The 13830-nt window shown below is 46.5% G+C and overlaps 1 protein-coding gene across 2 annotated transcripts in view; it reads left to right on the top strand.

Moving 5' to 3' along the window:
- Positions 1 to 6808: 6808 nt before the first annotated feature.
- The window catches only part of ITPKA (inositol-trisphosphate 3-kinase A), a 42853-nt gene continuing 35831 nt past the window's right edge, over positions 6809 to 13830 (top strand). Inside the window, exons 1-2 of one of the 2 annotated variants that reach the window (XM_064714037.1) lie at positions 6809 to 7562; positions 7892 to 7942. In XM_064714037.1, coding sequence (XP_064570107.1) covers positions 7059 to 7562; positions 7892 to 7942 — 555 coding nt within the window. In that variant the 5' untranslated portion in view covers positions 6809 to 7058. The remainder of the gene's footprint in view (positions 7563 to 7891; positions 7943 to 13830) is intronic. The other variant, XM_064714038.1, reaches the window with a different exon arrangement.

Genomic DNA, 13830 nt, shown 5'->3' with positions numbered 1-13830 from the left:
CTTAAATATACACTCATGTGGCATCATTCATCTCACTAGGGTGTATCTATGACCTTTCAGGATATGTTTGATTCTTAATGCAGCACTGTCAAATGAACTGGCAAAGCAAACTGTGCAGACAAAGAAATGTTAGTGTGCACTTAGCTCTCCTACCTCCAGCATCCAGGCAGTCAATTGCCCAGTAAGAAGTTTAATGAGTTTTCCAGAGATATCCCTCATGCAAAGGGAAATAAAAGGCTGTGACTGTTGAGATATAAATTTTGGCCACATTTGAGTAGTAACACCATTAAAAAGACTATTTCAATTCAGCTACTATGCCGGGTTGTTGTAAAAAATAATAGTAGTCATGGTTTCTGTGGAAAACATTATATTTAGCTTAAATCTTCATTAAAATCTAGTTATTTTAGACTTTTGGTTTTGTTGGGATTTTTTTCCCATAATCTACTGAGGTTTTTATAATTTTATTTGGATTGCATATATGGGGGCGACAGGAGTGGCTTCCTTAAGGAGCTGCCAGAAGCTTTCCCTGTGTCTGACAGAGCCAATGCCAGCTAGCGCCAAGACAGATCTGCTGTTGGCTGAGGCTGGGCCAGGCAGTGATGGTAGAAGTGCTTCTGGGATAACATTTGAGAAGGAAAAAAGTGAAATTGTGCAAAAGTACTTGCAGACAGAGGAGAGAGAAGTGAGGATATGTGAGAGAAAGAACTGCACAGACACCAGGGTCAGTGCAGGAGGGGCAGGAGGTGCTCCAGGAACCGAAGCTCACATTCCCCTGCTGCCCGTGGTGCAGACCTTGGTGGGGCAGCTGTGTCCCTGCAGCCCATGGAGTGGGTCCAGAGATCCTCCCGCAGCCCAGAGGATGCCAGGCTGGAGCAGGTGGATGCCCAAAGGAGGCTGTGCCCCGCTGGAAGCCCAGGCTGAGACGGGCTCCTGGCAGAACTGGAGCACCCCAGGAGTGGGGAGCCCAGGCTGGAGCAGGTTTGCTGGTTGGACCTGTGGCCCTGCGGCAGATCCAGGCTGGACATTGTTCTTGAAGGACTGCAACTCATGGAAAGGGACCCACACTGGAGCAGTTTGTGAAGAACTGTGGTTTGTGGGAAGGACTCAGGCTGAAGAAGTCTCTCCTGTGGGTGAGACCTCACACTGGAGCAGGAGAAGCATCTTTCCACTAAGGAGGAAACAGCAGCAGGAACCACACGATGAACTGACCATAATTCCCATTCCTGTCTCCCTGCATCTCTGAGGGGGAGAAGGTAGAGAACTGAGAATAAAATAAAGCCAAGGAAGAAGGAAGGGATGGGAAAAGGTGATTTTTAAGTTTTGTTTTACTTCTCATTGTCTTAGTCCAATATTGATTAATAATAAATTCAATTAATTTCTCCAAGTTGAATCTGTTTTGCTTGTGATGGTAATCAGTGAGTGATCTCTCCTAAGCCTTACCTCAGCCCATGACTTTTCATTATATCTTCTCTTCCCTATATAGTTGAGGAGGAGGGTGATAGAGTGGCTTTGATGGGCACCTGGCATCCAGCCAGGGCCAAACCACCACAATAGTTTATTCCTTTAAATGTCTCAGAAGTGGAATAGTCTTTTGCTGAAGATGTCTTTTAACAATAGAACCATGATTTGTTCTTTAAGCTCATCCACAGTTTGAAAGATTAACAGGTGAAATTAAACTTCTTGAAACAGTCTGTCTGTATTCACAATGAGACGCAATCCCCCTCTTCTTTACACTATTATAAACCAGGACTAAGTCCACAAAATTTGATGTGTCAACATAAATACAGGCAAATATGTCCCAGTGTTCTGAGGGGTTACAAATGGCTAGTCAAAAATAACAACTATGCTTAATTACAAAATTTTTGTGTGGATTTTCTGCTAAAATGCCAGCTGTGGAAGATAAATCCTTTATTTAAGGCAAGAACAGGGAAAACATTAGCAGAAACTGTGAGAGTATCTCAGATGCTCTTCTGTGGAGCTACAGGAAATGTGAGGAGGGAGCGCACAATCCACATGCCAAACCAACAACCTGCAGCCAGTGATGCTGCTGCCTGCTTGCTCCTTTCAGCACACGTTTCCTGACATGCAATACTATACCTAGGGCCCTTTCTCCTCCCCCATTTTATTTTATTCCCTGGATATGTTGGCCCCCAGGGCAGCAGTAAGAATGTGAGGGATAAAGTAGTGGGAGGGAAGTGACAAGAAAAGTCATTTCTCTTCCACTTTCATGACAAAGAACAGCAACTGCCTGCAGCATGAGGTGGTGCAGATGTGGGAGAAAAATGTTTTTCCTTCCAGGTTTTTTTCTCTCTGGTGATGTCCACCTTCTGTGTAGGTCTTTCTTTCCAGAGTATTTCCCTACCCTTTCTTGTAGAGTAACCCTATGCCCTACACACCAGCAGACATTTTGGTAGCAGGGATGCTGTGCACTGTCCTTCCTCCCCTGTGGCCTTTTCCTTTGTGTCTTTCCTCACTGCCATAGCTATCACCTCATGATCTCAAACAGTAGCACCCATTTTTCCAAGGGGACATTGGCATTTGACTGTGCCTGAGGTGTGCTGTCTCCCTCTCTCCAGTTTAGGTATGCGAGGTAGCTGAATAGTCGGAGATACTTTGCGCAGGCGTGACTTGGAAATGCAATTTTAATTCCAGCCACGAGGGGACCTTCATAGTTTATTGTCGCTTTCCTGCAGGTTCGTCTGATCCATACACTTAGATCAGTTACAGTTTTGCTTCTTCTCAGGTAAAAACATATTCCCCACTTTTTCTTTTTAATATGGTTTTTATTTATTAGGTGTCCAGAGTTTACATCAAAAATACATAAATGTCTTGCACAGAGAAATTTGGCAAATAGCCAACAAAAATTAATCCCAAAAATAAAGAGCTCTCAGCGCAGCAACAGTTTTCACATCATATGACCTGTGTTTGGAGTCTCATTCTCCTCTTGCATGCAGCAGCTGTGTACTTGCATAATTTGATCTGGTTGTGTTTGTATGACAAAAAGAGGATGTGACTATAACATGCACTAACTTGCTCACTTTTTCTAATGAGCAGCAAAGACAGAATAACTAAAACACGTGGCCAGGGTGCCCAGCCCCTTTGTGGATGGTGGTGAGTCACTGTCCCTGCTGCTGCCCCCCTGCCAGCTCCACCAGACTGGCCACATCATCACCTGCTCTGCTCCCAGCTCCTCTGCCCGCAGAATCCCCGGCATCCCCGGCATCCCCTGGCACAGCTCTCCTGACACCACTCCTGAGGGGCAGGCAGCCCACACACTGCCTTCCCCTTGGCTTCCCGGGAAGAGATGTGCTCTTCATCTCAGCCACGGAGGGGAAACTCTGCCTCAGGCATGAATGGTGTGGGTGAGTTGGGATCTTCCCTTAGGCACGGCCAGCACTTGGGCCATGTGCCTTTCTTCCAGTTCTGGAAAAAGGGCCTTTCTGTATAAAACTCACCCGACTCCTTTTCTCCCGAGCTATATCCTGAAAGAGAAATGGTAACTACTAACAAATACTTGTGTTTGTTGCATCCAGGAGAGACTTGAAAATCACAGCACTCAAGCACTTCTCAGGCCTTCTGAGGTCATGCTCAGCATGGAATTGAAGGAGGTGGCGTTTCTCAGCTATCATGCTCGAAGGTCTCTGAGAAATCTCATGTGGGCAGTGAACAATATGCATGTACTACACAGGCCAAGTTAAACCCAAGGCTCCTCTCTAGATCATATTTAAACCATTGTCTTAATGAAATCTTTCTCATCTATTTAGAAGTATCTGTCACATCTTTGTGTCATCAAGGCTTAGACACCCTATGGGAACGCAAACTGGAAGGAAGTAGAAATAAGCAACATGTTAATGATAGCAATGTTTAGAAAGGGATTTCATGGGAATGAAATAGACTTTTATTTTTGCCAATATAAATAAAGGCAGAAAGCAGTTTTTGCAGCAGGCTGGTGTGAAATGTGAAACCCTGGCAGGGTGCAGCAGTGCCGATGTGAGCCAGAATGAGTGTGATAAGCAGAACGCTTCACCCCTGGAGGTGGGAATGTGATCTGGCGGTTACAGTAGCACAGAGCAAATTTGAAGCTCCCTGTTCCTGCCCCCGACTGTATATCTGTAGTCAACTCATGTACTGTCTATCAGTTCACCCATCTGTACAACAGGGACATATTTATCTGTATCTTATCAGAGCCAGCTCTTGGCAAGCACCACCGGTGGATGCGGGCTGCCCTGTCCTGTCAGGAATGCAGGATTTCACAAGTGAAAAGCACAAGTCACCAGCACTTTGTCAGGACACAGAGTACCATTCCATTTGTTAAAACAGCTGTACACCTATGAGGAAATGTGGTGATACTGGCTGAAGAATCTTTTTATTCTCCAGGTAGCTTTGAAAGATTTTGAGTTAAATCTTACACAAACTTCAGACACCAGTAGTTCCCTAGAGCAATATGCTATAAATGAAGTCAATTAAACCTATCTAACCTTATCCAAGCAATCACTACTTAACAATATTATAAAAGAGCAATTTTTATTCATGTATTTATTAAAATGACAATGTATTGCATGTTTTTGTTTTCATCTTCATTAGCTGAAAGCAAAATCTTTTAAATGACATTTTATAACCGAACTGAGCTGCTAGTCCCAGAACAGTTGCTAAGGTTAAGGTTTCCTAAATAAGGTTTCCTAATCATAGACCACACAAAATCTTGTAATTGCAGAATCAGCAGACAGAGCAACGGCTAAAAGAGACTCTGGAAACTGAAATGTCCTTCCACATGCAGCAGGCCATCTCCTGAAGGGCTCCTGTTTGCCCTGTGAAAGCTCACACATAACCCTTCTCCTGTGAATAAATATATTTTTCCAGCTTGCTTATCTACAGAGAGAAGCTGCCAGAGTGACATAAAAGAGTTACATCGGTCCAGCCTTGAGTATAATTTTGAATACCCATTTAAAACTGCCCTCTGCATTTTCTGCTCAATTTATAAATTTATTGCTGTGAGTATTCCTAGAAAACCATCAATTAAAATATCATGCTTTTGATTAAACTGTTATGACTTTAGGTATATATTAGGTCTAATCAATTTTCACGTTTTGAGACTGCCTTTCTGCTACATGAAATTTGAAACTGATTGCAATATTAATAATAGAAGCATCTTCTTTCAGACGTAAATCCATTACAGTCTACCATGAAGGAATACCCCCCTACAGGTGCTTTGGTGTTCTCACTGCCTGTGGGGGAAAAGTTGCACTGCCAACCACCTTACTGTGCACTTTACTGGTTGTGTTTTCACATGCTTTGGTGGCAGCTGTCAGCCCTGCCTCCCCCATCACATACACCCTGGGAGAACTCCCACTACAGCTTCTACACAAAACTAAGTCCCCACCACAAAGCTTGGCCATTTAAGCTGAAAATCCAAACTTCCCAAATTCCTGTCTAGGCACCACCTAGTTTCAGAAAAGTGTCCAAAGATGACTGATTTTTTATCTTATTTTAAGTTTGTCAGCTGCCTTTCTGTCTGCTCCTTAGCATTCACAAGCTGTGGGCCCTGTGAGAAGCACAGCAGCCACCTCAGGGGAAGGCATGTTGTGTGGTGCCTTTTGGAACGGGCTTTTTCAGAGGTAACCTGAAAGATCAAGCTGTAATATAATCAAGTGATTATTTTACAGATGATCTGACTGAATCACAAGACAAGTTAACAAATCATTTATAGCATCCCTGGAGGGAGGAGTCCCAGCCGTGGCTGGGACCGCACTGGGTGCGGTGGAGCTCCACAGCCCCTTTTGCAAGGAGCTCCCAGCCCAAGCAGCAGGCAAGAGAGAGCAGATGGTGAGAGGCAGATGGGAGAGTACAAGGAAACAATGAGATAAATGAGCAAAAACTCAGCTGAAGACTTTAGCATTTGGTTCCAAAATTATTAATTTTAGTAATCACTTCAGCTGATGTAACCCTATGGTAGAACGCCTTTCCCGTTCCAAAGGTCTTAATAGCTACAATTACAACACATGCGGCAGCCCAGCACGGGTTACATTTTAGGCAAAGAGTGGGAGTTCAGCAGGCAAGAAGTACCAAGGCAGGGGGTGTCAAACGCTGAAATTCGCTCAAGGGGGCTTGGGTATCGCAGCAACCGGCGGCTGAAGGCACCCTGACTGAGCGCTGCTCAGCAGTAACGCGCTGACTGACAGACAATTCGGGCTGCCCAAGCCCCCGTCCCGCTCGCCGGGGAAGCTGCAGCGCGGCCGGGGGAGCGCCCTCAGCCGCCGGCACGGCGCGGTCACTCACGCACCGTCACTCGGGCCCCGCGGGCCAGTGACAGCCCAGTCACATCCCCGCCCCCGCGGGGGGCGCTGAGCCACCCCAGGATGTCGCGGTCCCGCCACGGCAGCGGTGGAGGCCTGGAGGTGGCCCCCGGTGTCAGCGCGCACCGAGGGGACGCTCACACACGGACCCCGGGTCGCCCCGCGCGGCCCTGAGGGGGCCGAAATCCCCCGGGAGGGTCCAAGGCCGCCTCGCCCGCGTCCCCAGCCGGGGCTGGGCTGTGGGGCCGCGCCGCCCTCCGGCCCGCGGGCGGCCGGGGCTGGCCGAGCTGCGCAGCCGCCGTGCCCGGGGAGCCGCGGCCGGCGGGCGAGGGCCGGCGGGCGGGAGCGGCGGCGCGGAGGTAAGGCGGCGCACTCGGGCGGGCACCGGGACACCCCAGGCCGTTCCCTGGGGGCCGCCGCAGGGAAAGCGAAACCAAAAGGGCGGTGATGGTGATGGTGATGGTGGCGGGGCGGGAAGGGGCGGGCAGGCGTTCCCGCGGCTCGGCTCGCTGCGATTCGATCGCTCCTCCCTTCAGCGCCGAGGCGGAGCGGGGCGGTGGCGGCGGGCGGGCTCAGCGCGCCCCCATGGCCCTGGCGCCGGGTCAGCGGGCACGGTAGCAGCCTCCGGCTGTCGCCGCGGGTGACTCAGAGCTGCCCGGGCAGGGTGGGCTGGCGATGCGCCTCTCCGCCGGGCTCCGGGCAGCCGCGGGAGACTGACTGAGCCACAAAGAAGTTTCCCCGGCGGCGGCGGCGCGGCGCTCCCCCATGCGCGCCTCCGGGCGCCGGTCCTGGAGCGCTGCTCGGCAGGCGCCCGGCGCCGACCCCGCCATGGAGCCCCGCGCGGGGCTGCACAGCAGCCCGGAGCTCAGCCGGGCCAAGCGGCTCACCGTGGGCGAGCTCTGCTCCCTCTTCGAGGCGCGCTGCGCCGCCGTCGCCGCCGCCGCCGCCCGTCAGCTGCCCGACCGGCCCAAGAGGGGCTGCCGACCCCCGAACGGCGTTCTGCCGCCCGTCATCCCCCGGCTCACCGTCACCGCCGAGGAGAGCGAGGAGGCGCAGGGCAGCCCCCAGGCGCGGCCGGCGCGGCCGGAGGGTGGCGGGCTGAGGACGGGCAGCTCGCTGCACCTGCAGTCCCGCCGGCTGTCCAACTCCTCCATCTCCTCCACCGGCTCCTCGTCCCTCCTGGAGGACTCGGAGGACGACGTGCTGAGCGACACGGAGTGTAGGAGCCAGGGCATCGTGCACTTGGAGCACGGCGAGGACACCAGCCAGGTAGGGGCGCGGGGTGAGCGGCTCGCCCGGGACGCGCTGCCCCCTGGCCGGGCGGCTGGGCGCCTGCCGGGCTCCTCAGGGGCCAACAGATGCTCCCGCTTGGAGCGAGGGTTCCGTGACCCAGCTCCGGGACAGCTCCGTGCAGCTCCTGTCCTGGGCCGGCGGCACTGCTGCTGTGCCTGTTGGAAAAGCGCTTCTGCACGTGGGCTCCTCAAAAACCCGGCCAGGTGTGCGCTGTTTCTTTCTGCTGTGGAGTTGTACTTTGCGTCCCAAGAATACGGGGAGGTGTTTTTTGATCATAAGTGGGTTGTTTTTTTTCTTTTTTCCAGTCTCCTGTGTCAGATGCTCAAAATAAAATTTTACCAGGCATTTCCCAGCAGGTATTTTTTGTCTCTTTCAGTCCTGGAGTCTGTGGTTGTCAATTTTTGAGCCATTTCTTGCTGTGAGCATGACAGGAGATGGGGAGGAGCTTGGAATGGATAGAATGCATGCTTTTGTCCATTCTGGCAGCAACACATTCTTCTCAGTAAATCCCCTCTGTAATTTGGCAGCTTTCATCCATGAAGTGCACTTTTAAAGGCATATAGTTAGTTGCTTTTTCATAGTCTTTGATGTATATTTCCCTGACTCCATACAGAGTGCTTCTCAGGCTTTTGTCCTTGAAAAATGTAGCTTTAGTGAATTCCCCCTCCCACCTTCATTGACACTGCTGCTTAAATTGTTGTTCTACTGCCAACTCATTGGTGCTGAATTGTTTTCAAGCACAACATATGCTTTGATAAAAAAGGTATAAAGAGGAAGTAATGCAACTTGTAGGTGATACCTCCAGCTGGACTTTTCTCATGGTAATTGCGGGTTTACTACTTTAAAGGACACATAGTCCAGGGACTAAAATGCTGTGCACAATATTGGTTTTGTTTGCATCAACTCGTGGCCTGATTTCGGAAGAGAAAAAAAAGAGTTTTGTATTTTGTCATTTTGAGTATAAAGAAACCTGTAATAATAAGTCTTAGTTTGTACTTTTGATTCTGAGATAGAATCTGGTTTACACAACAAAAAAAATCACTTCTTTTGCTTTCTTTTCTAAAAGACACGCTATGTGATTTTGTGAAAGTAGCAGGAGAACAGAAATTAAAGATAATAAAAGGCCGTGGGATCATTTGACTCAGTATCCCTGCTGTGGCAATATGCGTGCAGCAAGAATTAAGTGATGATGCTTCAGCAGTAAGGGAACTCTGAGATGGCATTGTGGCCTCTGGTTAAAGTGTGTGTGAGTGTAGACTGAAGCAAAACTGATTCTTCAGATGAGAAGCTGTGCTGCGTCAAAGCTTATGCTCCTGATTCTCTGAAGTCATTTGTACTGAATACAATATTGAGACCTAAATGATTGGGGCTGTATCCTTCCCTGTAGTGTGAAATGCATGTATCATGTGAGTGCTACTACTATCTTTTAGGAAGTCTTTATAGTGACCTTTTAATTACAAGAAAATAAAATATTAAAAGAAGAAGATCTCTAATACTGATTTATAGACTAAAAATATCCGTATTATAAATGTTTTAAACACCAAGAGACCATCCTGTTCACTTAGGTGTGTGGGAAAATGAGAACTTCAATAGTATTATAACAATTCAGTTTTTGAAAAAGTTTTTGCAGTTTTCCAAAGTTTAGCACAGCTGCAGGACTGTTTAATTCCTCCTTGGTAAAGTAAATATTTCCTCAACTCAGGTGAAATACTTGATGCTTTAAAAGGCTGAGTTATGTTTCCATACCTGCTGTGTAGGGGAAGATGGGGCAAACTGCACCCAGGAGCTTGCATTCTGGCTGATTTTCTCTATCTCATTATCCCTTCTGTGGCAAGTTGTCAAAACAGAGCAGGGTCTGGTACCTAGGACTCTAAACCAGCAGAACTCCATGGCACTAGCTAATAAATTAAATGGACTCACCTGCTCAGTGACCGCTTTCATGGCTCATCCCTCCCTTGCTTGCTGCATTACCCACCAAGAGCTGGAATCCCAGGAATCTGCTGTTTCTCTGTGGTCAGGTGCACTGCCCTTCTGCTCAGGTGGCTGCACTGCTTGCTCAGCAATATCTGGAGGCATCCAGGACAGTTCTTGTCATTGATGTCTTTTGGTACTGGGCAATGCTGTCCAGTCGTTTCTTCAGCAAAACAGTGACCTCATACTGTGCCAAAGTCGGAGTCCGTGCTTTGAACCTCTGAGGGCTCAGCTGGACAGGATGTGTCCTTTCAACTCGTAAATCTTGAGGCAGGATGAATGTTTATTTTAGAGTGGAAGGCTTTGGGTTCAAGGCACAAACATGCAAGTGAAAATAACTACAAATTTTAGGATACTCTGTGGAATGGTTTTATATTTTGAAGATTTTATTTAAAGGCAGTTTGGAACATTTTGTTTATATTTATTGTTTTCAGTGTATTTTAATAGGTGAAGGCTTGTTCTAAGAGTGGAACACAAAGCATGGAGACTTTTCTGAAGGAAACTGGAATCAGAGGTGGGCCAAAGTTTTCTGTTTCCTAATTCATGGGAAATTTTGACATTTTAAAATTTCTCTTGTATTGGGGAATTCACTGAGACTTTTCTCTGGAAATGTTAGAAGTTAATTTGGAGCCTGGTGCCTTATGATTAAGCTCAGACCAGTGCTCAGGGAACTGCTGGGTTGTCAAGCCTACCAGGCTCCCCAGTGCCTACCAGGGACCTTGGAAACTTGCCCAGGTCTTCAACTGTGGGAGTAGAAGTTCTGATAATGTTCCTGTTATCAGAGCTTCAAGGCTTCCATCTGGAGACCCAGGAACTTGAGACCTAAGCTGAAGAAGGCCCTCCCAGACCTCTCTACTGTTGATCTGGAGATCAAGACCCAGCAGAGTCCGAAATATTGTGGGCTCTCAAGCTACCTGTGCAGGACTGTGTGTGAGATGGGAAGCTCAGGAGTCTCTGTGTCCATGGCTTGCTACCCTGGAGTTCTCAGGCCTTAAATCCAGGACGGTGTGCCTGGGAGTGCTGTCTCTGATTGTATTCCTTGGAGGAAAGCTCTCCTTGCTAGTTCACTTGGCAAACAGCTTTCCAAGAGGATGAGTGATTCAGTTAAGTGTTTCACAGAGCATTTGGGGTTGGATGGATTGACATATCATGATGATGTTAAATTTTTGTTTCTTCTTGAGCGCAGTACGTGGGCATGTCCCTGGAGTGTTGGGGGCAGTGAATACCTTGGGGCTGATGATGGTGACAGTGCAGTCCCAGCCTGGTTCCCCTGGGACAGTTCACATCTGGGCAGGCCCACCTCTGAGAGCAGCTCAGTGGGTGGTGTTCCAGTTTCTCTGCAGAAGTTATTCATGCCATTTCGCAGTAATTAGCAGAGGCTTTGAAATGGGAGTATCCAGGCTTTCCTGAAAAAAGACCCTTCCAACAGAGAAGAGATGGAAGTATGAGAGAAGCCGATTCTGCTGCTGTCCTGTTGGTTCAACTTGGGGTTTGTGAAAACCAATGGTGCAAAGCTGTGATAATGGAAACTGCATAACGCCGTATTTGGATGGTTGTAACTCTTGGCAGTAACTTAAGAAATATTGGTTATTTTTTAAATAGCCAATTGACAGAATAGATTTTACCTTATGGCAAAAGCTAACATTCCTGCATTTAAATGGGAACATACTTTTGTAGCCTTGCTTCATGCCATGGGGAGGTGTATATACACCGCTCAGTCTTGCAGTAAAAACACCAGTGGTGCCTTTATGGTAATGGAGAGGATACAAGACTTGTGTATTTTTCTCTTAATTCTGCGAATGAGCAGTTTTAAGAAGTACGAAGTCTGGTTAGCACATTCCTTGTTGGGACTTTGAGTGGTTTTCACAGAGAATAAATACCATGATAATGTACAACAGCCTTTTGTCCTCCTTATAGGAGAATGTTATTTACTAGATAGAAACATGCCAAATAAATCTACTCATTTTCATAGCTGTGACCTGTCATTCCAAATTCCTAGAACTGTAACCATGAGAACAGCTGACAGTTTGCTAGAGAAAAAGCAGTTCAGATCTTGCCTGCAGTAATACCAGAAACTTTGGGGGATATTTATTAGTGAAGTGCATCTGGTTTGGTTTCACTGATCTTCTTAATTGTATTTTTCATAACATCAAGTACCTTAAAATGGACAAGTGTATAGAAAGGCACACACACTTAATAGCTAACTAACTAAACAAATTAATAAATACAGGATGAAAGTTTTAACTGCTTTGGCTCAGGGGTGGGTTACATAAGCTAATGCAGTAGAATATAATTGTTATTTTTAAATGAAGAATAGGAATGACGGGATGACATAAGTAAGACTGTTAATGGGATTTTAGCCTACTCTCCAAAGGAAAGAAAGCTTGTGTAATCACTCTATCAATTCAATTTCAACTGCTTTAGTAGGTTTCAGCCAAATTTGGCAGCAGCATAGACATCTCAAAGTTTCTTCAAGAGCTCTTTAAAGTTTCACAAAGGTCAGACTGGGTGGAAGAGAGGAAACCAAAATAAGTGCATACTTTTTATTCTCTGGGGGAAGGTACCAGAGGAGATAAACAGCTGTGTTCTGTTTTGCTTGTTGGCTGGCAAGTTGCCATGTGCACGCTGGCTAGTCCATAGGTGCTTCCATGCTGGATCCAGCTGCAGCAGGTGGTGCCTCCTCTCCTGAGGGTAATTGGCAGAAGGTGTGGGAGGGATCATACACTGCTGTGGGCTGGGGAGGTTGGGGAATGGGGAAGGTGCTCGTTGAGGCACAGGGGTGAAAGGGAGGAACTTGTGAGGGGGTGTGCAAATGTTGGGGAGGTTGGAGGGCTTTTGGAACAAGTTTATAGAGGACAGTGACAAGCTGTAGATACTCTGATAAGGGTGCAAGACAAGATACCAGTCAAGTAGAAACTAAGCTTCTCTCTCTAGTGTTCTGCTCATGAGGCAGCTGCTTTTAATGGAATACATTCCATGCTGCTAAAAGCATGCATATTTATAATGACAGTTCCAAATACTGAAATCTTCCCATTGTATACTGAACAAATTTGAGGCAAATAGCAGTAATGTTCCATGTTTGCACAGTACTTGGAACAAAAACTCTGAACTGAGAGCCATCTCTCAGTTTGAGGATGAATTCTTCAGCACTGTACATTGCAGTGGTGGAGTATATCAAACCATCAGCAGTATCAGGTCTGATGGTGACTTTTTATTACAGACTTCTTGTCTGTAAGGAAATTGACTTAGCTGTTCTCAAATCAGGTGAGAGAGAGGCAATTAAATGCCTTATCAGATAAGAGTTTCTAATCATGGATATATCTGAAATGGTGACTTAGACATTAAAAGATTCTTCTCTTCTGAATCAATTTCACTCTGATAGTTTTCATTTTTCATATGTTAAAGGACATGTTGTTTGGGCATACAGTCTAAAGTTGAAAGAACTCTGTGATAACTTTTCACTTGTGGACCTGCTGTGTTGGGTGTATTGTAGAAGTTTCTCTGTATGTCCGCTTTTATAGTTCAAACCTCCTTATAATGCTTGTTTCAGCTGGAAAGGTGAGAAAAAAGTAACAGCAACTCCTCATCACTGGGTGATGCATATTTAAAGAAGCAATACCTAAGTACCTATTTTACTCACACTATCATTGACTCAGCAGATTTATTTGTGAAAACCCATGCCAGTCTTAAAAGGAATAAGGGTAGTGGTTGGAGCAATAGTTTGGAAATTTTGCATGTCTGTGTATTTTTGGGTCCTGACACTATTACCCCGTTAGACTGATTAGAGTGAATATTTTTAAACTGGTTTATTTGATTACCACGTGTAATTAGTGTGGTAGTTAACATATTCAAAAATTACCTCAACTCACATCTAAAGTTTATTATAAATTGAATGTGTTAAAGTGGATTGGTTTGGTTAAATGCTCACGATGTGATGCAATTTAATGTTGGAAGCTGAGAATGTACATTGTATTTTTGTGGTAAATAGCTGTTTTGTTTAGCAGTGGCTGAGAAAAAACTAAGGATCATCATGTGGCATTTTGTAGTGATTATCTATAAAATGTGGTGGTAGAAAAAGTAATGTTAACCTTAGACATTTTGGAAGGAAAAGGTGATCTTATGTACAGCAGCAGTCATCTCTCTTCTTCCTTCAGTCAGGGTAGTTCTTGCAGTGAAAGGGGGCTGAGGCAGAGGAAATTCAGTCCATGTTAATTTGGATCTTGCATAGCATAGGTTTAAATGGAATTTTTAAGCGCTCTTCTCTACCAACAGA

The sequence above is a fragment of the Zonotrichia leucophrys genome, chromosome 5, assembly GCF_028769735.1.
Source record: "Zonotrichia leucophrys gambelii isolate GWCS_2022_RI chromosome 5, RI_Zleu_2.0, whole genome shotgun sequence".
In the NCBI taxonomy this organism is placed as follows: Eukaryota; Metazoa; Chordata; class Aves; order Passeriformes; family Passerellidae; genus Zonotrichia; species Zonotrichia leucophrys.
Note: the sequence above shows the minus strand (reverse complement) of the source record. Positions and strands in the feature narration are given on the sequence as shown.